The sequence below is a fragment of the Sander lucioperca genome, chromosome 21 (genome assembly GCF_008315115.2).
Source record: "Sander lucioperca isolate FBNREF2018 chromosome 21, SLUC_FBN_1.2, whole genome shotgun sequence".
NCBI classification, from domain to species: Eukaryota; Metazoa; Chordata; class Actinopteri; order Perciformes; family Percidae; genus Sander; species Sander lucioperca.
The window spans coordinates 2901589-2926898 of record NC_050193.1 but is presented as its reverse complement, the minus strand read 5'-3'; the positions used below and the strand labels follow the sequence as shown (position 1 = coordinate 2926898).

At 41.2% G+C, this 25310-nt stretch overlaps 3 protein-coding genes across 3 annotated transcripts in view; 1 reads left to right on the top strand and 2 right to left on the bottom strand.

The window, feature by feature from the left end:
• Positions 1–25310, top strand: part of LOC116049982 (keratin, type I cytoskeletal 13-like) — a 511520-nt gene that overhangs the window by 253241 nt on the left and 232969 nt on the right. The gene's annotated exons all lie outside the window — the stretch shown is intronic.
• The window catches only part of LOC116050016 (NACHT, LRR and PYD domains-containing protein 3-like), a 271266-nt gene that overhangs the window by 179362 nt on the left and 66594 nt on the right, over positions 1–25310 (bottom strand). The window contains 3 exon segments of the mRNA XM_035996640.1: positions 24529–24645; positions 24780–24935; positions 25023–25145. Coding sequence (XP_035852533.1) covers positions 24529–24645; positions 24780–24935; positions 25023–25145 — 396 coding nt within the window.
• LOC116049991 (H-2 class II histocompatibility antigen, I-E beta chain-like) lies at positions 2207–5479 on the bottom strand. The gene is made up of 6 exons (XM_031300052.2): positions 5409–5479; positions 4516–4788; positions 3301–3517; positions 3149–3219; positions 2705–2818; positions 2207–2450 (listed from the first exon to the last, which is right to left on the bottom strand). Exons 1-6 carry the CDS (start codon positions 5461–5463, stop codon positions 2425–2427), a joined length of 756 nt encoding a protein of 251 aa, XP_031155912.1. The 5' UTR covers positions 5464–5479; the 3' UTR covers positions 2207–2424.

Sequence of the window (25310 nt, the reverse complement as noted above, 5' to 3'; positions counted from 1 at the left end):
CCACACATAATTACATAAATTATATTTTGTGGAGTGCAAGCGGGGCAGACGTGTGCTGGGGGGGCAGCAGCGCGTGGACAAACTGCTGCCGGTTGGCGAGGAAAATCCTGTCTGCCTCCACAGCCAGCGCCCGATAGTCTCTGGAGGAAGAGAGGGGGGAGCAGGCCATTGCGTTGCGCACGGGTGCTGGAAGCTCTTCATTAATTCGGACGGCTTGCTGTCGCCAAGGGCGTTCAGGGACAGCAGGCGGTCTGCTTTCTCCAGCTCCGACAGTTCAAAGAGATCCAACAGGAATGTTTTGAGTGTGTTGTACTTGCTGTTAGCCGGAGGAGCCTCTAACAGCGCTATAGCCCTGGCTGTTGTTGAGGCATCTCAGGCCGATACCACGTGGAAATACTTTGTAACATCCTGTGTTATTCCTCTCAGCTGGAACTGGGCCTCGATGTGCCAAAACCATGGCAGTGGGTTGTGCTGCCAAAAGTCCGGTAACTTGATAGTGGCCACGTAGATAGCACCGACATTAGCCGTGGTGCTAGCAGCGGCCGGCGGCGCCGCAGCAACAGCATTTTCACCACCGTCGTTGTTTGACATAATTCAGCCCCGGAACTCGTATATCATAACACCTCTCCCTTAAAGCTACAGTACCTTGGTGAATGTCTCTTTCAGTCTTAAGACTTGTGGGTCACCACAATTTAATATGTAATCCTTGTCTCCTATATAAGTGCATTGCATTTTTTTTAATGACGGTATTGAAACTGATACCGCTGATATTTTTAGACCCCGTGGTATACCGTATTACCATATTACCGCCCAACCCTAATGCAGAAATTAAATGGGAATAACGATTACTCGTAATATTTTCAAGTATTGATCCCTCACACACATTTCTTCACTCATGTAATCCATGTTATCACGAAGATTAAATCCAGCAGTGTTATTTGCGCTTGTACTGAGTGATAATTGTTCCATAAACACCTCCAACTCAAATCTTAACTAAAAATTTGTTCTTAATGTTTAATCGTCTGTCTCACCGTCACATTGTCCACTACGGAGCGCATGAGGAGGGGATGGCCCGACTGCATGGAATACAGGATAGCATCAAATACCCTAGCATTAGATAACTGCAGAACACAGTGTAAATAACTAAATAGCTGTCTCTAAAACTGTGCATATATCATCACATGTCAAAGTCTGGAAATACAGCCGTTAAGCTCTCACGCAATCATTACCCTTAATGTCCTCATTATCAGTCCAAACTTTAATTCTGTTTGGGACAAAACCTGCATAAAGAAAAGTGTGTTTGCCTATTACACTTTCTTTCGTCTTCAACTTGTATCTCGGGGTGGGGGATACCACTAGTTGATGCTGTGTTGGCAAGGTGTTAACAATCACAAATTGTTGTAAACATATAAATACTGCGGTGACCCCCGTGCGTAATGCTGCATGATGGCACTGCTGGCCCTTTAGGAGGACTACACCAATGGAAGAATCAGAAGAAAGAGAGACTTCAGGGACCATAACAATGACTGGCTAATATGCCGATTTAGATTCCCTAAAGCTGAGCTCTTGGATCTATGTACTGAATTGGGTCCAGTAGAGAGGGCAACGCGGACGGAAACCGGCTGTTTTCAGAGGGAAATGTCAGAGAGCGAAGTGTTTTCTTTTAAAATTATAAATATTATATATAATCTTCAACTTTATCACTAAGGCTTGTTTAGATATAATATATATAGTTCTGTTAAATCTTATTACGTCTGGTATATCGAAGCTGTCCCAGAGTGCCGTAATGTATTATTAATACATGTAGTTATAGATCAGGTTTCCCTACACTGTGCAAGAACAGGCCAAAATTATAATTCAATTTGCAGCAATTCCTGAATGTCTGAGAAGTTCTTTGCTTTTTCTCTGCCAGTCATCATAATTCGGTGCAACAACTGCCAGTGTCATCTATATACTGATCAGCATTCAGAAGGTACTTTGCATTGACTATTTAGGGTTGAAAATGGACGTGTACAGGGCAGGATATGAGGGTGATCCACGTACGCATACTTGCAGGTAATCTCTGATTTATAAAGGGAACATTGCTTACAGATGTGCGTACACAGTTTTATAAATCTGACTTTTTTTGGCGTGTGCCATTTTGGGCTTTTGGGCATACGTACACTTATAGTAAGGATCATACGCACAGTTTTATGAATTAGACCCCTGGTGTAGGACTCTCAGAGTTAACACCACAGTCCTGGATCAGGGTTCAGACCAGCTGAGTATCAGAGTCCAGATTATCAGAGAATCAGGAGTTGAGTCGGTCCAGCAGCTGGCAGCACCGACAGTCTGCTGAGCTGAAAACACACGAAGCAGGTTGAAGCAGCTGCAGCTTTTTATTCCATCTGACAAACAGCTACAGGACCAGAACCAGGTCCAGAATCAGGTACTGGGAACCAGAATCCGTCCTGGATTAAAGAGAAGAGACAACAACACATCCAGACATGAGTCCTTAAAACTGAACTGGTCTGAAACTAAACAAAACAAAAAGGTTATTTTACAGAAAAACTTTTAGAGACAGGTTTCAGAAGGAGTAGTAAAGATAATCAGCGTTCAGACTCTGGACCTGGTCTGGAACTCCTCTGAGACTGGAACTATTGTGAAACTGGTCTAATGTTCTGTAAAGAGGTCTGAACTAATCTACAGCGAGCACTGTTCTGACCTCGGGCCTTCCTCTTGTAGTAGATGAATCCAGCCAGAGACAAGACCAGACCCAGGATCAGTCCTGAGGCTCCGATGGCAATCTTGTTCCTCTCAGACACAGGCATGGACGGGTCTGAGGACAGACAGGGAGAGAGAGAGAGACAGGTGAGGAGACAGACAGACAAGGAGAGAGAGAGACAGGTGAGGAGACAGACAGACAGGGAGAGAGAGAGACAGGTGAGGAGACAGACAGGGAGAGAGAGAGTCAGGTGAGGAGACAGACAGACAGGGAGAGAGAGATACAGGTAGAGAGAGAATCAGACAGGGATAGAGATAGACAGGTAGAGAGAGAGATACAGGTGAGCAGGGAGAGAGAGAGAGTCAGACAGGTAGAGAGAGAGAGACAGGCAGAGAGTCAGACAGGTGGAGAGACAGACAGGTAGAGAGACAGACAGGTATTCACCCCAGTCAGTAATCAGAGTTTCTCTCAGGCTGGCGTGTTCCACCATACAGGAGATCTTCTCTCCAGACCTGCTGACACAAACCAACACATCAGAGATTCTGTCTCTTACTGACAAAACTGAAACTGAACCTGGACCTGGACCTGGAGGTGACTCACCTGGACTGTACTCCAGGTGAGAGTGGATCTGGTAGTACCAATCACCGTCTGCCAACTCATCAGTGGAAGTGACATCAGAGGTGACTTCCTGTCCGTCTCTGGTCCAGCTCACTCTGATCTTTTTGGGGTAGAAGTTGTAGACGCTGCAGACCAACATGGCTGAATGTTTACCACCAGAGGGCGCCGTAGAGCGCAGTCTGACATACGGCTCAACTGAAACACACAACACGTCCATAAAATGATTCATGTCTCTTCATTAAATGTCCTTCCACTCGGCCGACAACCTTTCAGAAACGAGCAGTGAAATGGTGTCCTCTGATTGGTGTGTTTCAGTTATGTCCCGCCCACTGGTTTTGATGGTTGACTGACAGATTTCACAGGAGCATTCTGGGAGAATCCACCATTATAAAAACTGCCATTAACAGCAGAAATGAGATCAAATCAGGACATTAAAATAAATGTTGAAACATACTGAACATTATTATTTAGAGCAGTTTTCAGTTTGGCAGTAAGTCATTTTTAAACAGGAACATAACTTTATATTATTTAAAATGTAATTAAGTCAGACATCACACAATAACATTTCAATATGAGTGAATGATTATAAACTTGTAAAGTTAAATCTAAGTAAGTAAGTAAAGTAAATCTAGAGTCTAAAATCAAACTCTAAGCTCTAATGTTTCCACAACCTGTTTCCTCTTTTGTTTCAATGTTTTCTGAGTGAAGCTGCAGAGAATCAACATTCATATCAAACTGGAACTCCACACCTCCCTAAATATAATAATAGTCATAATATTACTGTTCTCAGTAGAGTTTATAATGAATAATCATTATAATCATTATAATATTATGTATTATCAGTAGCTGCAGTACCAAGGTTCAACCAGCAGGTGGTGCTTTGATGTAAACATTAAAATCATTCATTCATTCATAAAATATGAATTTATTACAACAGATTATAGTTTTGTGTTTATTTAATGTTTGTTTGATGCAGTTTTTTTAATTTAAATAATATCTAATAATGAAATATTCATAAAGCAAACTGGTTCAGAATGAGTTCACCATCTCATTTCCTGCTGAAACTTTAAATAAATATGATTATTATAAACTATCAATCAGATGAATCAGTAGATGAGTTGCTGATGATTCAGTGAATTAATAAATCAGATGATGATGTGATGATGTTGGATGTTACAGAAACACTAACATACCTGATTTAGTCAGAACAGCCTGGTAGTAAATATCAATGTTGTTTTTGCAGAACGTCTCCTTCTCAGCTCTCAGCCCAGCCAGTAATGAAGCATCTTTGTTGAAGTGCTCTGCATTCTTCACTCCGTACTCAGTGTATCCAACACACTTCCCCAAACTGCTGCTGTACCTGATGTACTCAAACTTGTTGTAATATAGAGACCTGATGTACTCGACGTCGTTCAGATCAGAGGAGTTAAAGTCACAATAGGCCAGATCATAAGTTCGAAACCCATCTGAAGAAGAACAATTAGTTTGACTCAGTAAAAGTGTGTATTGATGCTGAAATGACTATATATAGCCTTCAACTTCAAAGTCCACACCTTTCTCAGTTTTGATCCAGGTCTCTGATATGATGTTGAATTGGTTCTTAGATGTTTTAATGCTATGGCAGTTGGAATATAGGCTTCTGCTGTTAAAGTGGATAATTGACATATTGTGTTCTAGTTGGAAAGTTTTATTAAATTTCATCTCTGTATAATAACTGCAGCTGGTATTGATATTGCTTAGTAAATTATTTTCTGGATCAATATTCTTTTCTATACGTGTACGTGTACGTGTAAGAAAAGGTACCAAGTCCGGATGCCGATGAATTCTTATCAGAATGTGGCATGTTTTTTTTAACAGAGTATTGATCCTACCTGCTGTGTAGAGGCTGATGAAGTATAAACAGTAAAAAGTGTGTATTGATCAGTGATCAGAGTATTGATCCTACCTGCTGTGTAGAGGCTGATGAAGGATAAACAGTATAAAGTGTGTATTGATCAGTGATCAGAGTATTGGTGCTATGTAGAGGCTGATGAGGTATAAACAGTATAAAGTGTGTATTGTTCAGTGATCAGAGTATTGATCCTACCTGCTGTGTAGAGGCTGATGAAGAGCAGGGAGACACTGAGAAAGGATGAATTCATGTTCCTCTGTTCTCCTAACAAACACTGACTCAGTCTCACTGAGAGCTGCTCTAAAAACCAGAGGACATGATCACATGACCTGCAGCACCCAATCCTATACAACCATCTCCTGTTACCAGGCAGACAACTAATGCCTACAGGCTGCTGGACCATAAACACACTGAACACTGTCAGGCTGGAAACTAAAGAAGTGCTGATCAAGTTTTTTTTAATTATTATTCTCCATCCATCCATCTTCGTCCGCTTATCCGGTCTCGGTTCGCGGGGGAAGCAGCTCCAGCAGGGGACCCCAAACTTCCCTTTCCCGAGCCACATTAACCAGCTCCGACTGGGGGATCCTAAAGGGTGTTCCCAGGCCAGGTTGGAGATATAATCCCTCCACCTAGTCCTGGGTCTTCCCCGAGGCCTCCTCCCAGCTGGACGTGCATGGAACACCTCCCTAGGGAGGTGCCCAGGGGGCATCCTTACCAGATGCCTGAACCACCTCAACTGGCTCCTTTCGACGCAAAGGAGCAGCGGCTCTACTCCGAGCTCCTCACGGATGACTGAGCTTCTCACCCTATCTCTAAGGGAGACACCAGCCACCCTCCTGAGGAAACCCATTTCGGCCGCTTGTACCCTGGATCTCGTTCTTTCGGTCATGACCCAACCTTCATGACCATAGGTGAGGGTAGGAACGAAAACTGACCGGTAGATCGAGAGCTTTGCCTTCTGGCTCAGCTCTCTTTTCGTCACAATGGTGCGATAAATTGAATGTAATACCGCACCTGCTGCGCCGATTCTCCGACCAATCTCCTGCTCCATTGTTCCCTCACTCGCGAACAAGACTCCAAGGTACTTGAACTCCTTCACTTAGGGTAAGGACTCATTCCCTACCTGGAGAAGGCACTCCATCGGTTTCCTGCTGAGAACCATGGCCTCCGATTTAGAGGTGCTGATCCTCATCCCAGCCGCTTCACACTCGGCTGCGAACCAATCCAGTGAGTGCTGAAGGTCACAGACCGATGATGCCATCAGGACCACATCATCTGCAAAGAGCAGCGATGAGATCCCCAGCCCACCGAACTGCAACCCCTCTCCACCCCGACTACGCCTCGATATCCTGTCCATAAATACTACAAACAGGATTGGTGACAAAGCGCAGTCCTGGCGGAGGCCAACTCTCACCTGAAGCGAGTCCGACTTACTGCCGAGAACCCGGACACAGCTCTCGCTTTGGTTATACAGAGATTGGATGGCCCTGAGAAGGGACCCCCTCACCCCATACTCCCGCAGCACCTCCCACAGTATCTCCCGGGGGACCCGGTCATAGGCCTTCTCCAGATCCACAAAGCACATGTACCGGTTGGGCATACTCCCAGGCTCCCTCCAGGATCCTTGCGAGAGTAAAGATCTGGTCCGTTGTTCCACGACCAGGACGGAATCCGCATTGTTCCTCTTCAACCTGAGGTTCGACTATCGACCGAACCCTCCTTTCCAGCACCTTGGAGAAGACTTTACCAGGGAGGCTGAGAAGTGTGATACCCCTATAATTGGCACACACCCTCTGGTCCCCCTTTTTGAAAAGGGGAACCACCACCCCGGTCTGCCACTCCTTAGGCACCGTCCCAGACTTCCACGCAATGTTGAAGAGGCGTGTCAACCAAGACAACCCCTCCACACCCAGAGCTTTAAGCATTTCTGGACGGATCTCATCAATCCCTGGGGCTTTGCCACTGTGGAGTTGTTTAACTACCTCAGCAACTTCCACCCGGGAAATTGACGACAATCCCCCATCATCCTCCAGCTCTGCCTCTACCGTAGAGGGCGTATTAGTCGGATTTAGGAGTTCCTCAAAGTGCTCCTTCCACCGCCCTATTACCTCCTCAGTTGAGGTCAACAGCGTCCCATCCTTACTGTACACAGCTTGGATGGTTCCCCGCTTCCCCCTCCTGAGGTGGCGAACGGTTTTCCAGAAGCACCTTGGTGCCGACCGAAAGTCCTTCTCCATGTCTTCTCCGAACTTTTCCCACACCCGCTGCTTTGCCTCTTTCACGGCAGAGGCTACAGCCCTTCGGGCCCTTCGGTACCTTGCCACTGCCTCCGGAGTCCTCTGGGATAACATATCCTGGAAAGACTCCTTCTTCAGTCGGACGGCTTCCCTGACCACCGGTGTCCACCACGGTGTCGTGGGTTACTGCCCCTTGAGGCACCTAAGACCCTAAGACCACAGCTCCTCGCCGCAGCTTCAGCAATGGAAACTTTGAACATTGTCCACTCGGGTTCAATGCCCCCAGCCTCCACAGGGATGCACGAAAAGCTCCACCGGAGGTGTGAGTTGAAAGTCTGTCGGACAGGGGTCTCCTCCAGACGTTCCCAATTTACCCGCACTACCCGTTTGGGCTTACCAGGTCTGTCCAGAATCTTCCCCCACCCCCTGACCCAACTCACCACCAGATGGTGATCGGTTGACAGCTCTGCCCCTCTCTTCACCCGAGTGTCCAAAACATACGGCCTCAGATCAGATGAAACGATTATAAAATCGATCATTGACCTTTGGCCTAGGGTGCTCTGGTACCAAGTACACTTATGAGCATCCCTATGTTCGAACATGGTGTTCGTTATAGACAATCCATGACTAGCACAGAAGTCCAACAACAAACAACCACTCTGGTTTAGATCAGGGAGGCCGTTCCTCCCAATCACGCCTCTCCATCATGTGTCTCCATCATTGCCCACGTGCGCGTTGAAGTCCCCCAGCAGAACTATGGAGTCCCCCACTGGAGCCCCATATAGGACTCCACTCAAGGTCTCCAAGAAGGCCGAATACTCTGAACTCTTGTTTGGTGCATATGCACAAACAACAGTCAGAGTTTTCCCCCCCACAACCCGCAGGCGTAGGGAGGCGACCCTCTCGTCCACCGGGGTAAACTCCAACGTAGCGGCGCTCAGCCGGGGCCTTGTGAGTATCCCCACACCCGCCCGGCGCCTCACACCCTGGGCAACTCCGGAGAAGAAAAGAGTCCAACCCCTATCCAGGAGTATGGTTCCAGAACCGAGACTGTGCGTAGAGGTAAGCCCCACCAGATCTAACCGGTAGCGCTCCACCTCCTGCACCACTTCCAGCTCCTTCCCCCACAGAGAGGTGACATTCCACGTCCCCAGAGCCAGCGTCTGCTGCCCGGGTCTGGTCCGTCGAGGCCCCTGACCTTCACTGCCACCCATGTGGCAGCGCACCCGACCCCAGCGGTTCCTCCCACAGGTGGTGGGCCCATGGGATGGAGAGATGGATGCCACGTAGCTTTTTCGGGCTGTGCCCGGCCGGGCTCCGTGGCAAACCCGGCCACCAGACACTCGCTGACGAGCCCTCCATCTGGGCCTGGCTCCAGACGGGGGCCCCGGGCTTCCTCCGGGCAGGGTCACTCCATCTCTTCTTCGGTCACTCATAGGGTTTTTGAACCATTCTTTGTCTGGCCCCTCACCTGAGACCACTTTGCCTTGGGAGACCCTACCAGGAGCACAAAGCTCCAGACAACACAGCCCTCAGGTTCCTAGGGACACACAAACCTCTCCACCACGATAAGGTGATGGTTCCAGGAGATTATCCAGGATTATTCTGAATCCTTTAATACTGAGTTTCTGATAATACAGTCCGATCAGAATATATTCACAGTACTGTGGAAATATTCAATTCAATTCAATTTTATTTATAGTATCAAATCATAACAGGAGTTATCTCGAGACTCTTTACAGATAGAGTAGGTCTAGACCACACTCTATAATTTACAAAGCCCCAACAATGAATGAACAAAATATCAAGATAATGTCTATACCTACTTATCGTATGCGTACATTCAGGAACCACTTCACTTCTTCCCCTCTGTACCACTTTCTACCCCAAAGTTTAGACATCCTGTTTATCTCAACTATGTGAGAAGTCTCAACTATCCAAGGAGAAATAACAGATACTTTAGGGTGACCTTGTAGCCCCTATCTGTTCAGACTACACATTACGTTCCCAGACTTTGTGGCTCTTACTTTCAACATATGAGAATAAGAAAAACTCACTTTCAGCATTGTGAGACAAGGTAAAACAGAAATAAGACAAGAATATAAAGAATCATGCTTAAATATAATTTTGCCATTACATTCCACTCTTTTGATTACAAAATAATCACAATAAACAAAATTACTGTTATGAATGGGAATATATATTCTTATAGCTTCTTCCATGTTCTTCTGTTGTCAGAGGTTCGTCCTCTAGCACTTGACAAACCGTAGGAAACAAGTCTTTACCACTGTTTCATGTGTGTGTGTGTGTGTGTGTGTGTGTGTGTGTGTGTGTGTGTAGTCCCTTTCTCCATTTTGCATTCAAACACACTGCTTTACAAAGTCTGATCAATGTTATCATTGATTAAAAAAAAAAATATGTTGTTACATTAGGGTTAGTCAATTCAACAAGGTTCATACAGATAGTTATAGTGGACAAAGTAAGTACTGATTCCATCTGTAAACATTTTCTGTTACCAGCAATATTTCATTAAGGATATTACCTAAGTAAGAAAGGTATCATAAAGATATGTACTTAAGGTATTAAAAAGCAACAATATAGAAAAGTCCTCACATTTTGAAACCTGGAAACGATCAAAGCAGTTTTCTATCAACTAATTAATTTAAGCAACTAATCATTCAGCTGGACTTGTAGGCCTATATATTTGTCGGGCAGTTTGATGACAATAAAACATTATATTTCATACACATATGTTTTGTGTACAAAAATCCTAATTCGTTTTAACCCAAATATGTCTGATTACAATAGCATCTGTAAGCATTTGACAAAACTCTGCTACTGACTCTTTTGTCTTTGAAATCCAAATTAGTTATTCCTTAAAATGACATAATTTTTCTTTGAAATCAAAAATCAACTGTTTGTTTATCACCTATATGACATAACTAAAATGTTATTTAGCCCCCACTGGGGAGATTCCCTAGTTACAGTAGCTCAAAATTTCAATCACAAAAGTATATATATATATATAGTCTTTGTCAGCTTTATTTTTAAAACTTCTAATCAACCGCATTTTAGATTTTTTGTACTTCACTTTTGTATGTTCACAATTTTCATCAGCTTTTGGCATTTTGGAAAAAGCATATTTTCTCCATTGATAGAAAAACTATTTAAATATCCCTCAGATAAAGGCAAGAAGTAGGACTACTATAATTAACTTCTGAGTGAAAGTAACTGTTAAATTGAACTCCTATACAATCCATCAATAGGAAACCCATTATCCTAATTCAAAAGTACATTTAGCTCTCTGGTACCAACAGGAACTGACCTGGAAGGCAACCTCTTGTTTATTTTTATTTTTTAAACTTTTTCCTAAGAGGCATTTGAGTCAATTCAAGTTTTCTTATGTTTGTGTGCTGAAAGCTCAGAGACAGAAGGTCTTGTGGCAGACTCCTCCTCGCTGGAAAGGCCTGCTTGTAACCTGAGCCAGTCTCTCACAGACAGTCTCTCCCACTGTGTGGAGCCAGTCTCCACACAGTGGACTTCTCTATCTCTCTAAAGCTCTTGTTTCCTCTAAGCCTTTGCTGACTGAATTGTTATCCCTTTTATATACAAAAGTAAATTAGTATATTATATATTATTATCTTTATAGTATAAAAGTATTATCTTTTACTGTTTATAAGATTTATCTTTAACTTCCCTCCTGAATTACTTTTTCATCATCAAAAATACAATATTTAAATGATTAAACATTTGTCTTAACTTCAATATATATAAATGAGAGTACATATTAAATGAATATGTGTATACCATTGTCTCAGTACATTACTCATAATGTACATCATTAAGCATTCACATCGACATTAAACATTTTCATTTAGATGTCTTAACCATAATCTCCGTGTTAAAGTTGTTGATACATGGTTTTTAATCGTCATGGTTTCAAACCATCTCAGCACTAAAACTCAAACAACTTTCACAGTTCACCAGAAAAGATGCAGCAACTGCGAAAGACTAGAAAAATACAAATTAAGGTTTTCCCCTTTTCAAACCTGGTTTCTAGGAAGTCTTTGAATGGAATTTTTATGCCTGTATCTACCCAAAAATAGTTTATGTCAGGCTTTACCTAAGCCAAAGTTATTTTTATCAACTTTTCATCAATTCAATTCAAATTCGAACAGTGAAATGTACCTTAAACATTTCCTGACACACCAACTGAATACTTATCTTAAAAGTAAAAATAAGTACTTCTAATTATCTTCTCCTAATAGTGTGTGTATTTTCAGAATGTGAGTCTGTGTGCTACTTAACTTCTCAATGCGTCAGATGTGTCAGATCAGGACGGTCTCTCGCTCCCCCCCCCTCCTTCTCTCAGTCCATCCTGCAGCTGGTGGGGGGGGGGAGATGGACCTGACTGACACACACGAGGCACTGTGTGGCACAAAGCAGAACTCCAAAAAGCATTATTTGTTCTTTTATCAATATTATCACTTGGAAAAACTTCTACTCATTTTAGTCAATAATTATAATTATAATTTAATTTATAATTATAAAACAGCATTTCTTTCCCTTATTCCGGTTTAACTCTATAAAATCCATAAAAATTGTGCTGAAAAGGAAACACTGGTTTTGAAACTGTTCTCTTTTACTCCTTAGATTACCCTAAAGGTTGTGTTTTTGCAAATAGTGCAAGTCAATCAAAACAAAACTAAATTTTCTCTAGAGTAGTTTTAAAATCAAATGATGTGAACACTTTATTTATTATTGCTACTATATCCCTCCTATTTGAGGAATGAAAAACTCATGACTCAATAAGCAGCATATATAAATAATCTGTTTAATGGTTTAGCCATTAACACTGTCCTGTGTTACACAGCAAAAACCTGTGTAAAAGCAACAAAAGTTCAATAAGTAACACAAATGAAAATTACACACAAATATTTTGTTTATTATATTTTTGGGTTTGGATTGCATCACAAAGTAATAGTAATTTCTGTCTGGTATTTCTAAAAATCTTTATGAATCAAAGTTTTTAGGCCTATAGAGCAAATGTAAGTACTTCTAATTTGACATCTATTTATCCAATGTGTTACCTGTTATGGAAAACATATCACATTCTATAATTTATGACAAAAACTTGTCTTCAAAATCATTTCTTTAAACCAAAGTTCCTCTTGTACAACTCATGTTTTGTTTTAGCTTGTGTCTTATCTCTGGGTGTGTGTGTGTGTGTGTGTGTGTGTGTGTGAGTTCTCTGGGAAGCTCCTCCTCTGGCTGTCCTCTCTCAAAGAAAGAAGGATTTCTCTAGGTTATTCTTTTTTTTATCTATGACATCATTAATTAAAAAAAAGCCATGTCAAGGTGGACAGCTTACCATCAACCAGAACTATAAAACGATATTGTGTCTTTTCCACTGGAACCCAACGAATAGAAATGGAAAAAAACGTTAGACAAAACAACAGAGAAATAAAACATTTAACATTCCCTGGAATGTTGTTTTTAGTTTGGGAAACTTTGGGTGCTCGAGAATGAACCACTGCATTTACTGCTTGAAGGTCCTGAACAAAACAAGACTTCAACATTTATAATAAGATGATTCTCCTTATTTATCTTTACTGAGAAAATATGTGTACGTACATTACAGGAGAATCTAAACATGGAACAATAACTCCATCCGTCAATAAGGAGTTAAAAAAAACGGTCGGATTCTGTCGATTGCTTCCTGTTTTAGCGGGCACTGATGTTTCTGGGGCCTGTAGTCCGAACGCTGCTTAATGACTACAGGTTGACAATTTTTAATCAATCCACATCACATTTGTGTATTTGCCCAGAGATGACGCTGTACCTGAGACAAAAAGTGGTGAAACATCAGTAGATAAAATGTCTTTTTTACCGTGCAAATATGTGTCCGTTGTATGCACAGGTTCACTCAATATGTAAACACTGCGACTACAAGCATACGCTGTTGTATGGGTTTTCTATAATCTCCTGTCAATGGAGAAAAATAAACACTATTTATCAGCAGCGTCAGTCCAGTCAGTCAGTTTTGACAAGTAGTCATAAAGTGTCCTGAGTCTGTCTCCTCTTCTGTTGGAGACAAAGAAACATGAATGTGAGCTTTTGAGTTAGAAATTCTGAAAAACTTTTTTTGTTTATCAGTCAAGGTAACAGCCACTGCACATGTGTGTATATGCCAGTAGACAAAAGAAAACTCAAGCTCATCCTTTGACTTGTTCAAAAACTTTTCAACATAATCTTCGTCAGAGTCAAGGGTGACAAAAGAAATGCAATGTACTATTTGTGACTCCTTAAGCTCAGCTACAGGTGTCACAATTTGTTTTACCATAGTCAGGAGATTAACAGACTGACATGGTACATGTCCCATGTTACTCTACAGATGGACACTTTACAAACAAAACAAAGAGTTTATTAAATCTGATAAACTGGTAATTTAAATGAAAAGTTAAGAACAGAGGGTTGATGAATTGTAATAAATAAAGAATCTACTTTGAAGTAAGAGGATCAAATCATTTATAAAACTAGTTGTTAATTCATTGATTAACCAAGAACAGAATCAGCAGGTTGATCAATAATGAAAAGAATAATTTCAGCTTCATATAAAACTGTTTAAAACAGTAAAATGCAGCTTACACCTGAAGGCATCAGTAAGTATATCAGAGATTATAGTACCACACCCACAGGGGACATTTTACTGCACTGTGTACTTTAAGTACATTTAGCTGATTATACTTGTGTAGGGTATTCAATGCTGAACTTTTTATATATAGTGGTAATGGTAGTTTTACTGCACATTAGACATTACTGAGAATCAAATCAACACAAGTCATTCTGTTACTCACAGAACACGGTGGCTAACTGTTAGCACAGAGCTGAGCTCTTCTCAACACAAACTGCAGCTTTTCACACACAAACACCTGAATGTCAGTTGTTTACAGTTTGAGAGAAATAATTTTAGACATTAAAAATACACCAACACGTGTTTGCTTGAGCCTTCCTCAGGGTGTAGTGACACAAAGGGAACATCACAGTGATTCTAGCTTGCAGGTGTGTATAGGTGAGAGCATGATATGTTCACCCTGACCTCCAGGGGCAGAACACCACAAACCCAATACACAACACATGGTACAACATGTAGCACTTAGGTCCCCCCATCTTCAATCAAGCTACATGCAGAGTACAGCCAGCACAACATGGCAACATATACTTCAGTGTTTTTAGAAACATATAAAGAGGATGGATGAATTACAAAAAAATTGTTAAACATGAATTTAAGTTTTTCTTATGAATCGTTGCTGCTTTCTGATTAATTCAGCATAGCTTTATTTAAAGAAGACTTTTCACAGACATGTGATTCATTGGAACAAATGATTGATGTTTGGTCTGTAGTGTGTGATGGTGAACAGACTGAACTTTGATTTCAGCAGCTGATCTTCAGTCAGTGTTTCTGTCCACAGGAGAGACTCTCAGTCCTGCAGAGGACACAGAGACACTGAGGAACCAGGCCAGACCCTAAACCCAGGATAAAGAGGTTGAGTGAATGTGGTGTTGAAGGTGTGGAGGTGGATCAGTGAGTCAGAGGAGACTGTGTAGAAGGACAGACTGCCAGCAGGACAGTCCACATACACTGCTACTCTGTTAGAGACAGAGGAGGAAGTGAGGGCTGTTACTCTCTTATTGTGCCAGACAGAGTAACCATCATCATCAGAGCAGAACAGACTCCAGGACTGATCATTACATCCAAACAAACAGTCATAACTGTATCCTCTCCTTCTGATTCCTCTGTAACTCACTGATATAACAACATCTCCTCTCCTCTTGACCTCCCAGTAACAGCGACCAGTTAGACCATTTCTACACAGCAGCTGAGGACAGTAGTCAAATCTGTCTGGATGATCAGGATATGACTGATCCTCTAACACAAATGTCACCTTCCTGTTGTTGTCAGACAGTTTGAGGTTTCTGTGTACTGTGTTTGTGTCCAGTTCCAGTTCACAGACATCTGATGGAGAGAACAAGACACAATACAGCTGCAGGTTATCATCTGATGATTTATTAACAACTTTACTGACAACTACTGAAAGAAAATCATTTCAACTTTCATTTCATATTCAGCTGTGAATGATGTTTAACAAACTTTAACTTCAACAATCCAGTTATAACAATTCATTCAGTTTATAAATACATCTGATGGTGATTTATAGATTTACAATCACACAATCACAACAAACTATGATTTATTATTAAAGCTCCATTGATTTTTTTTCTGTTTCTCTCTCTTTTTTGGATGTTTTTTTAAATTAATTTCCAACATTTCTGTCTATTTTTTGGACATTTTTTTTTAGAAATTAATTTCCAATGTTTCTGTCTCTTTTTTGGATGATTTTTTTAGAAATTAATTTCCAATGTTTCTGTCTCTTTTTTTTGACAATTTTTTTAGAAATTAATTTCCAACGTTTCTGTCTCTTTTTTGGACTTTTTTTTTAGAAATTAATTTCCAACGTTTCTGTCACTTTTTTGGATGTTTTTTTTAGAAATTAATTTCCAACATTTCTGTCTTTTTTTTGGATTTTTTTTTTAGAAATTAATTTCCAACGTTTCTGTCTTTTTTTGGATGTTTTTTTTTAGAAATTAATTTCCAACATTTCTGTCTCTTTTTGGATGTTTTTTTAGAAATTAATTTCCAAAGTTTCTGTCTCTTTTTTGGATGTTTTTTTAGAAATGAATTTCCAATGTTTCTGTCTCTTTTTTGGATGTTTTTTTTAAAATTATTTTCCAATGTTTCTGTCTCTTTTTTTGGATGTTTTTTTTTAAATTAATTTCCAACGTTTCTGTCTCTTTTTTGGACATTTTATTTAGAAATTAATTTCCAACATTTTGTCTCTTTTTTGGATGTTTGTTTTTAGAAATTAATTTCCAACGTCTATCTCTTTTTTGAAGGAACAGAAAGTAATATTCAGTTGGTTGTCATATACATTTTCACCACTAGATGGGAGAAATTCTTACACAATGTAGCTTTAAGATTCTGTCTGTCAGCCTGTTTTCCATTTCCCCCTGATCACCTGCAGCTGGCTCTAAAACCATGTGTACGCTGGTCTGAAGTCAGTGTGACGTACACACCTTCTGTTTATAGAAATACCAGTTTATGATTGAAAGTATTTGTGGTATTTGTGCATTTGTGTCGTGCATCTGGTCCCAGGTCCCCATTCAGGGAGGAACTGGAAGGTAAATCCACCTCAACTCACTTTATTCTACTTTTCAACATCTTTGTGACATTAATTATATTGTGTTGTGTTTATGACCTGTAGGTTTTAACACTAGAACGGCCATGACGGTCATTTTGACCGTTTTGAAATTTATATGTGTAATAACTTTTAAAATTGTTTTTATATACATTACACAAAAGGCAAAGAAAATACAGTCACTTTTACCGATTTCGGCCATACACGGTCATATTGACCGCTCGGATTTTCGCGGTATTGTTTTTAATTTTTCGCGCGGTTGAAGATGCATCTTGGTTGCTTAGTAACTACCATAGTCTCTGTCAGAGCAACATAACTAGCGGTCTCGAGTAACAAGTGTGGGCATCACCGATGGGCCGAAGGCAAAGCCAGAGTCGGTAACGTAGGCTACTACGGCGTGGATGGACTCAGTTCTGAATCAGAAGGCAAACACCGGGCGCTCGCTCTGTGAAAGGCGCCGTACACGTAGATGGCCGGTGGCTGTTTACATGTTCATATAACTTTATACATCCTTCAACTGGCTGGAATCGTTGCACACATCCTCTCCAAGGAGTGCACCAGCAGTAAAATTGTCCGGAGGAAGTTCATGCAGCAACTGTCAGAGGAGCTGAGAGCGGAGTTTATGGAGGAAAAAAGGGCAGCGGCTCACGGTCCGAACAGCAGCGCACCGCAGCAGACACCAAAACAGAGGCAGTGCCAGGTTAGGTTATAGCTAAATGTTCAAATAAGATACTTATAATTGTTATTTGGCTGTTATGAGTTAAGTTGAATGAATTTCCACACCATATTTTTCGGGATATGAATGTATGAAATAATTACGGTTTACTATGATATGAATAATTGAAACACATATTACTACTCAAATGTATAATTAAACTCATAAAAATTTACATTTCGGTGTTATTACGTTTTTCTAAAGATATCCTAACACAATACATAATACAATATCGCAATTAGGTATTTATCATGAGAGATTATAGAGTTTGGAATCTGGCGGTCAAAATGACAGTTCTAGTAGTCATGGAATTCCGGCACTTCTAGTGTTAAACACTAAGTTATTAAAACATCTGGAGAAGAAAACTGAAGAAACACATCAACTTATATCTGTCAGACTTGTGAAGTATTAGCTTATGAGCAGCACCTGAAGGCAACAACAGTCTGGATATCATTGATAATCTGTAATTCATTTGTAATAAAAAAAATGAAACAATTTTTTATTTTTATTGTTTCAGTTGTTCTTGTTTTTGGCAATTCCTTTTGGACTGAAGAATGAAAAAGTCTGTGTTCAATTTATTTTATTATTTGAAACCAAACAACGGAAGTCACGTGGGTTTTTTGATTTTTGAGTTAAAACAACAAAATCAGGTGGTGTGTTTTCATTTGAAGAAAGAAATAAAGTAAGATGATGTGAAATAAAAGTAAATGTTTCAAAATAAAAGCATGGGGGAGCTGAATTCTAACATCTTTCCAGCCACACTGAAAGAAACTCTGGAGAAGTGAAACATCGTACTTCAGTTAAGAAAATGTACAAATCTAGAGTTCTCATGAATCAAACTTTAAACACACTCACACTTCCTCAGACCAGGTCTCAGTCTCTGTGGCCCACCATGGTCCGTCCTGCAGGAAAAAACAAAGTCAGAATCAACTTCATACACCTTCACTCAGATCCTCCATTAATCATGAACCAGAGTTCATCAGTTAGTGACAGAGAAACAGTGGGAGAGCTGCTGTTGTCTGTCCATCTGTCCATACCTGAGAGTGTCCAGTCTCCAGTTTGGATCCTTAAGTCCAGCTGACAGCAGCATCACTCCTGAGTCTCCTGGATGATTGTAGCTCAGGTCAAGCACTCTCAGATGGGAGGGGTTGGAGCTCAGAGCTGAGGCCAGAGAAGTAGAGCCTTCCTCTGAGACCAGACAACCTGACAGACTACACACACACACACACACACACACACACACACACACACACACACACACACACACACACACACACATATACAGTGTGTGTGTGTATATATGTATATATATATATATATATATATATATATATATATATATATATATACATATATACTGTATTTATATATTTTTATATATATAATTAGAATACACCCCTCGGTGGAGATCTCAATCCCCTCAATGTTGAACCCAGAGTTATGCCATTGAGCAGTATAACAGTTATTATAGCATAAGACATAAAAAAGGAACAACAGAAGTTAAACCTACTGAAGGCTGGTTCTACCAACACGCATTCACGAACAAATTTTGAGAATTGGACGAAAAAAACATTTTTTCAGCTCCTTTCTAGGGTAAGTATTTTTTTAAAACAAAAAGTCTTTTAAACAAAACATGCATTTGGGGTTAAAAGGGTACAGCATCATAAATATGTTTAATTTGCACTAACCTGAGAGTTTCTAGTCTGCAGTGTAGACTCTTCAGTCCAGCCGACAGCTGCTTCACTCCTGAATCCTTCAGCCCGTTGTTACTCAGGTCCAGCTCTCTCAAACTAGAGGACTGGGAGCTGAGAACTGAGGACAGAGCTTCACAGCTTCTCTCTGACAGGTTACAGCCACTCAGCCTGAAGAAAAAGAAGCACAATATGAGAAAACAATTAAAGCAAATGTTGGTATTTTTTCTGAATATAACTGTTCCATTTAATCAGTAATACATGGGAAAACAAAAGTTATATTTATTTTTATTTTAGTTTAAAAACTCCATTTAATCTGGATAGTTGTGTGTGCACGTACAGAGCTTTGTTGGAGGCTTTGACCACTGGCAGCAGCCTCAGAAGAGCCTCCTCTGAAGCAGAGTATTTCTTCAGGTCAAACACGTCCAGATCTTTTTCTGATGACAGTAAGATGAAGACCAGAGCTGACCACTGAGCAGGAGACAGTTTATCTCTGGAGAGACTTCCTGAACTCAGGGACTGTTGGATCTGCTCCACTAGAGAATGATCATTCAGTTCATTCAGACAGTGGAACAGATTGATGCTTCTCTCTGCAGACAGATTCTCGCTGATCTTCTTCTTGATGTACTCAACTGTTTTCTGATTGGTCTTTGAGCTACTTCCTGTCTGTGTCAGCAGACCTCGTAGGAGAGTCTGATTGGTCTGCAGTGAAAGACCCAGGAGGAAGCGGAGGAACAAGTCCAGGTGTCCATTTGGACTCTGTAAGGCCTTGTCCACAGCACTCTGGTAGAAACGTGTTGTTTTGTCTCTGAACACTTCAGACCACTGGGAGGTTGTCTGTTCTTCTGTCAGCAGGTTGACTCCAGAGTTGATGAATGTCAGATGGACATGAAGAGCAGCCAGAAACTCCTGAACACTCAGATGGACGAAGCAGAACACCTTGTCCTGGTACAGTCCTCTCTCCTCTTTAAAGATCTGTGTGAACACTCCTGAGTACACTGAGGCTGCTCTGATATCGATGCCACACTCTGTCAGGTCTGATTCATAGAAGATCAGGTTTCCTTTCTGCAGCTGTTCAAAAGCAAGTTTTCCCAGAGACTTGATCATCTTCCTGCTCTTTTTATTCCAGTGTGGATCTGTCTCAGCTCCTCCATCATACTTGATGTTCTTCACTTTGGACTGAACCACCAGGAAGTGGATGTACATCTCAGTCAGGGTCTTGGGCAGCTCTCCTCCCTCTCTGGTCTTCAACACGTCCTCCAGAACTGTAGCAGTGATCCAGCAGAAGACTGGGATGTGGCACATGATGGGGAGGCTTCGTGATGTCTTGATGTGGGAGATGATTCTGCTGGCCTGCTCCTCATCTCTGAATCTCTTCCTGAAGTACTCCTCCTTCTGTGGGTCAGTGAACCCTCTGACCTCTGTCACCATGTCAACACACTCAGGAGGGATCTGATTGGCTGCTGCAGGTCGTGTGGTTATCCAGAGGCGAGCAGAGGGAAGCAGTTTCCCCCTGATGAGGTTGGTCAGCAGCACATCCACTGAGGTGGACTCTGTAACATCAGTCAGGATCTCAGTGTTGTGGAAGTCCAGAGGAAGTCGACACTCATCCAGACCGTCAAAGATGAACACGACCTCTTTAAACCTGCAGATTTCTGCTTCTTTGGTTTCACTAAAGAAGTGATCAACAAGTTCCACCAAGCTGTACTTTTTCTCTTTCAGCACATTCAGCTCTCTGAAGGTGAATGGAAATGTGAACTGGATGTCCTGGTTGGCTTTGTCTTCAGCCCAGTCCAGAGTGAACTTCTGTGTTAAGACTGTTTTCCCGATGCCAGCCACTCCCTTTGTCATCACTGTTCTAATTGGTTCTTCTCTTCCAGGTGGGGTTTTAAAGATGTCTTCTCGTCTGATTCTTGTTTCTGGTCTGTCTGGTTTCCTGGATGCTGTTTCAATCTGTCTGACCTCATGTTCATCATTGACCTCTGCAGTCCCTCCCTCTATGATGTAGATCTCTGTGAACATCTGATTCAGAAGGGTTGGGTTTCCTGCTTTAGCAATCCCCTCAAACACACACTGGAACTTCTTCTGCTGGTTAGATTTGAGTTTACGCTTACCACCTGCAGCAAGACTTCCTGAATGAACGCACAACAAAGTAGATCATCAAAGAACATTTTTCAACATATCATTTGTGTATATGAATATAGTTTGATAAATATCTTGAGACATTAGTAAATGTCCCATTTGTCCAGCATGTTAAATCTTTAGAGAAATCCTCTTACTGCTCTGCAGACGGTCAGCCAGCTCCTCCTGTTTCATTCTCCTCAGGAAGTGCATTGTGATCTTCAGAAATGCCTCTCTGCTGCTGCTCCTCCTCTGCTCTTCATCCTCACCGTCCAACACCTCCTCATCCTCCCTCTGACTCTCTAAGCATTCTGGGTAATCTGGACTCAGAAGCTTCTGGATCTTCTCCAACTCGTTTTTCACAAAAGTGCCGATGTCTTCCTCCAGCAGCTGGAACAGAAGATTATATGAATGACAAATCAAAAATCATGGGAGCAAACATCAGATCCATGTTGGACAGACTGACAATCCACTGGTCTAAAAGTGCAGCATGGAGATGATTGTGAACAGAATAGATGTAAAAGTAATTGTTGTACATGTACAGACCATAAATATGGAGTCCAGGAGTGTTTGATGCTGCTGGGCAGACTGACCACTGGGAACCTCTGAGCTCTCCTGGTCCACTCTGTGGAGGAATCAGGAAGAATTATCTCACATTATCTCTGTCCACACAGAGACAAACACAAGGTAAAGGTCCATGAAGTGATATTTGGATGTTAACAGTGAATCAGAGGACTCCCTGTAGTGGTAAACCTTTATTAGTCCTGCTGATTATCAGTTTGAAATCCTCACCTTTCGTCATCAGAGTGGTGTCCATCTTTGAAGTCATAAGGAGGATTCATAGACCTGTCACTCTTCATGGACACACAGCTGGGTTCAGCTTCTTCCAGATTCCTCCTGATAGAAACACAAGATAAATTCTGCACTGCACCAACACACTGAGACAAAACCTGTCAGTGGTTAAATACATCGTCTGTACAGTATATCTGTATCCAAGTAGTTCTTGTTAACATTGTGTATGATCCCTGATCAATATTTAATTTAAACTAGAGATGCACCGATTGACCAGCCGGTGACCGGAATTGGCCGATTTTCACGTGACCGCCCATGACCGGTGACCGGCCGGTCAGACTGACATATGCCGATTTTATGCCGGTCAAATGCACTCGGGCGCCGCATGATTTACATCGCGCAACAGCAACATCACACGTGCACATTCAGGGTTTTCACTGTATGCATGTAGCAGCGGTGCACTGCCGCTCAATCAGCGGTTTATGAAATGTCATAAGGTCGTAATTATACACGGCTCAAACAGTCAGCTGCTCTCTCTCCTCTCTCTCCCTTCTGAGGCTGAAAAACTGGAACATGAAAACCGCACTCACGCAGTCCCGTGAAATATGACAGCTACAGTTTATTGGAAAATAGCGTTAGGCACACTGACTTTGATGAATATACTGTTTATCAGACCCCAGATGAGACAAGAAGCTAAAGATAGCAAACGCTGTGTGGTCCCTCTGCCTCTGACGCCCCGCTGGCCGCTGTAGGACACGCTGTGTAAAAAAAAAAAAAAAAAAAAAAGAGACGCTGTATTCCTCCGACACGCTGTAAAATAAGCGGTGACGTTAAATCATCTGTTTCAGGTAACGGCACTCTAGGGTACCGTCTATTTGCTGGATTGTTCCGAGGTAACCATCGGTAGCTAATGTTAGGAGATAAGCCCGTTGACAGCAATGGTAGTGTTCATATTTATGCACAATGACACATAAAGCACACTTGCTAAAAAAGGAACTACACGCTGTTTTCAGGTGTTACTATTGATGTTCAAACAGGCCTGTGTGTGTTTTTTGAGAAATATCTTTATACTGCATTAAGGCTATATTTATTTTATTTGTATTTGTTATTTATATAGGCTATTATTGTATTGCCATTACTTGTTTTCCCTGTTTCCATACATACAGAAGTTTAGTTAGTAGTAGTAGTAGTAGTAGTAGAAGGAAATGGCTCTTCCATAACATTGCACTTTAGATATGTGTTAATTGCCCACACCAGGAGTAATTTATATCAATCAATTATCTATTTAAAAAATGTTCTATGTTCTATGCAAAATGTAACATTTTCTATTAAAGAAAAGACATATTTGTGTGTGCTGTAAAGTGGTTAGAAAAAAATGAAATCGGAATCGGCTAAAATCGGTATCGGCTGGCCTAACTCAAAGAAAATCGGAAATCAGAATCGGCCTAGAAAGTTGTAATCGGTGCATCTCTAATTTAGACATGTTTTAAAGCTGTATGCAGTGCGGTGTGCAGCACAGGCTTGAATATGATGCTGTGGGGTGACCATGATGGTGGAATAGTAATGCTAATGTCTAATAAGGATAATATATGCGGGGACATCCAGATGGCAGAATTAGATTGGTAGCCCTCGACAGTGTTGTAGCTACTCAAGATGTGTGTTTTGCTCTCGTCTCAGTCTCTCACAAAGGATTTTATTCTACGACTGGTCAAGACTAAATTGCCTAAATATTTTCTGATATATTTGTGTTTACATCAACGTTGGCTAATGTCAGCTCCAAAATATTCCCCCAAAAATGTACCAAATTAGGGCCTTGGTGGCCCGTTGGTCCAGTGCTTTAAAATATTAGCATCTTTCCCTGGTATATATTCTGTACATCACTCTGCACTTTACTGATTTTTGCACTTCTGGTTAGAAGCTTAATGACATTTTGTTGTCTCAGTACCAGTACTCTGTGCTATAACAATAAAGTTGAATCTAATCTTCTAAAAAGAGGAATAGATGTTGTCTCACAACAGTGAGTTTCAACTGAGAGACCTTTTCCTATATTTAGGTTTCAAGTTCTTTATTGTCAAATGCACAACGATGACAGTGAAGCAGTCGTTATAATAAAAGTTCTCAGGCTTCCTCCAGTTGTGTTCAAACAAATATGTATAAAAAGAAAATAAAAGACATAAAATAGGGCAGTTAAGGTAAAATATTATATATATATATATATATATATATATATATATATATATATATATATATATATATATATATATATATATATATAGTAGAAGACAGGTGTACACCAAAAATAAACAATGTGAATAAATTGTAATTTTACATTTTACTATTTGTTGTAAACTTTGAAACTGAGGCTGAGTTAAAGCGAGCTGGCAGGACACATGCCGTCACTGTCCATTAAAAGACTTTTGAAAAACATCTAAAACCCAGAGATCTCACAATAAATAAAAACACATCATTTTGTTTTCATCATCAGTTAAAAATCTTCACCTTTGATCAACAGAGTCGCGTCCATCTTTGAAGTTTATCATAAGATCCATAGACCGGTCACTCTTCATGGACACAGAGCTGGGTCCAGGTTCAGGACAGTCTGGTCTCTGATGAATCCTGATAGAAAGAAATTCATTAAAGCTCATCAAAGACTTTCATATGTAATTTGAAATATTTTAATACAATACAACAACTGTATTTATTTACTGACATTACGGACGTGTTACTGAACACAATTTACAACTACGTACTTTTGGTCTTGTCGTTTAAAATTAATATCATCATCCTTCGACCAGTCACTCATGAAGGACACACAGCTGGGTCCAGGTTCAGGTCCAGGTCCAGGTCCAGGTCCAGGTCCAGGTCCAGGTCCAGGTCCAGGTCCAGGTCCATGCTGCTTCTCTGGTCTGAAACACAACACACACAGAGCTTTGAGTGTGAATAATGATGGTGGAGTGATCTGAGTGGTGGACAGTTAGAGATGGTCCTCTCACCTCTGAGCTTTGGTCTGGCTGTCATGTTCCCCACACAGAGTGGTTTTAGAGGGAGGGACTCCCTCCTCTCTGTCCTCACACTGACTCATAGCAGAGTCCACACCTTCATCTGGAGAGGAAACACTGAGAGAAGCAGTCCAATCATTCATCAGCACATCATCACTCATTCATCCCTCACATAATTTCTCCTGGAAAAAAGCCAAATATCAGCAGCTGGTCCTCTGATTGGCTGCTTCTCTCTGTTTCATATCAGTGTCAGTTGAATCCTTTTGACTTGTTGGACTGTTA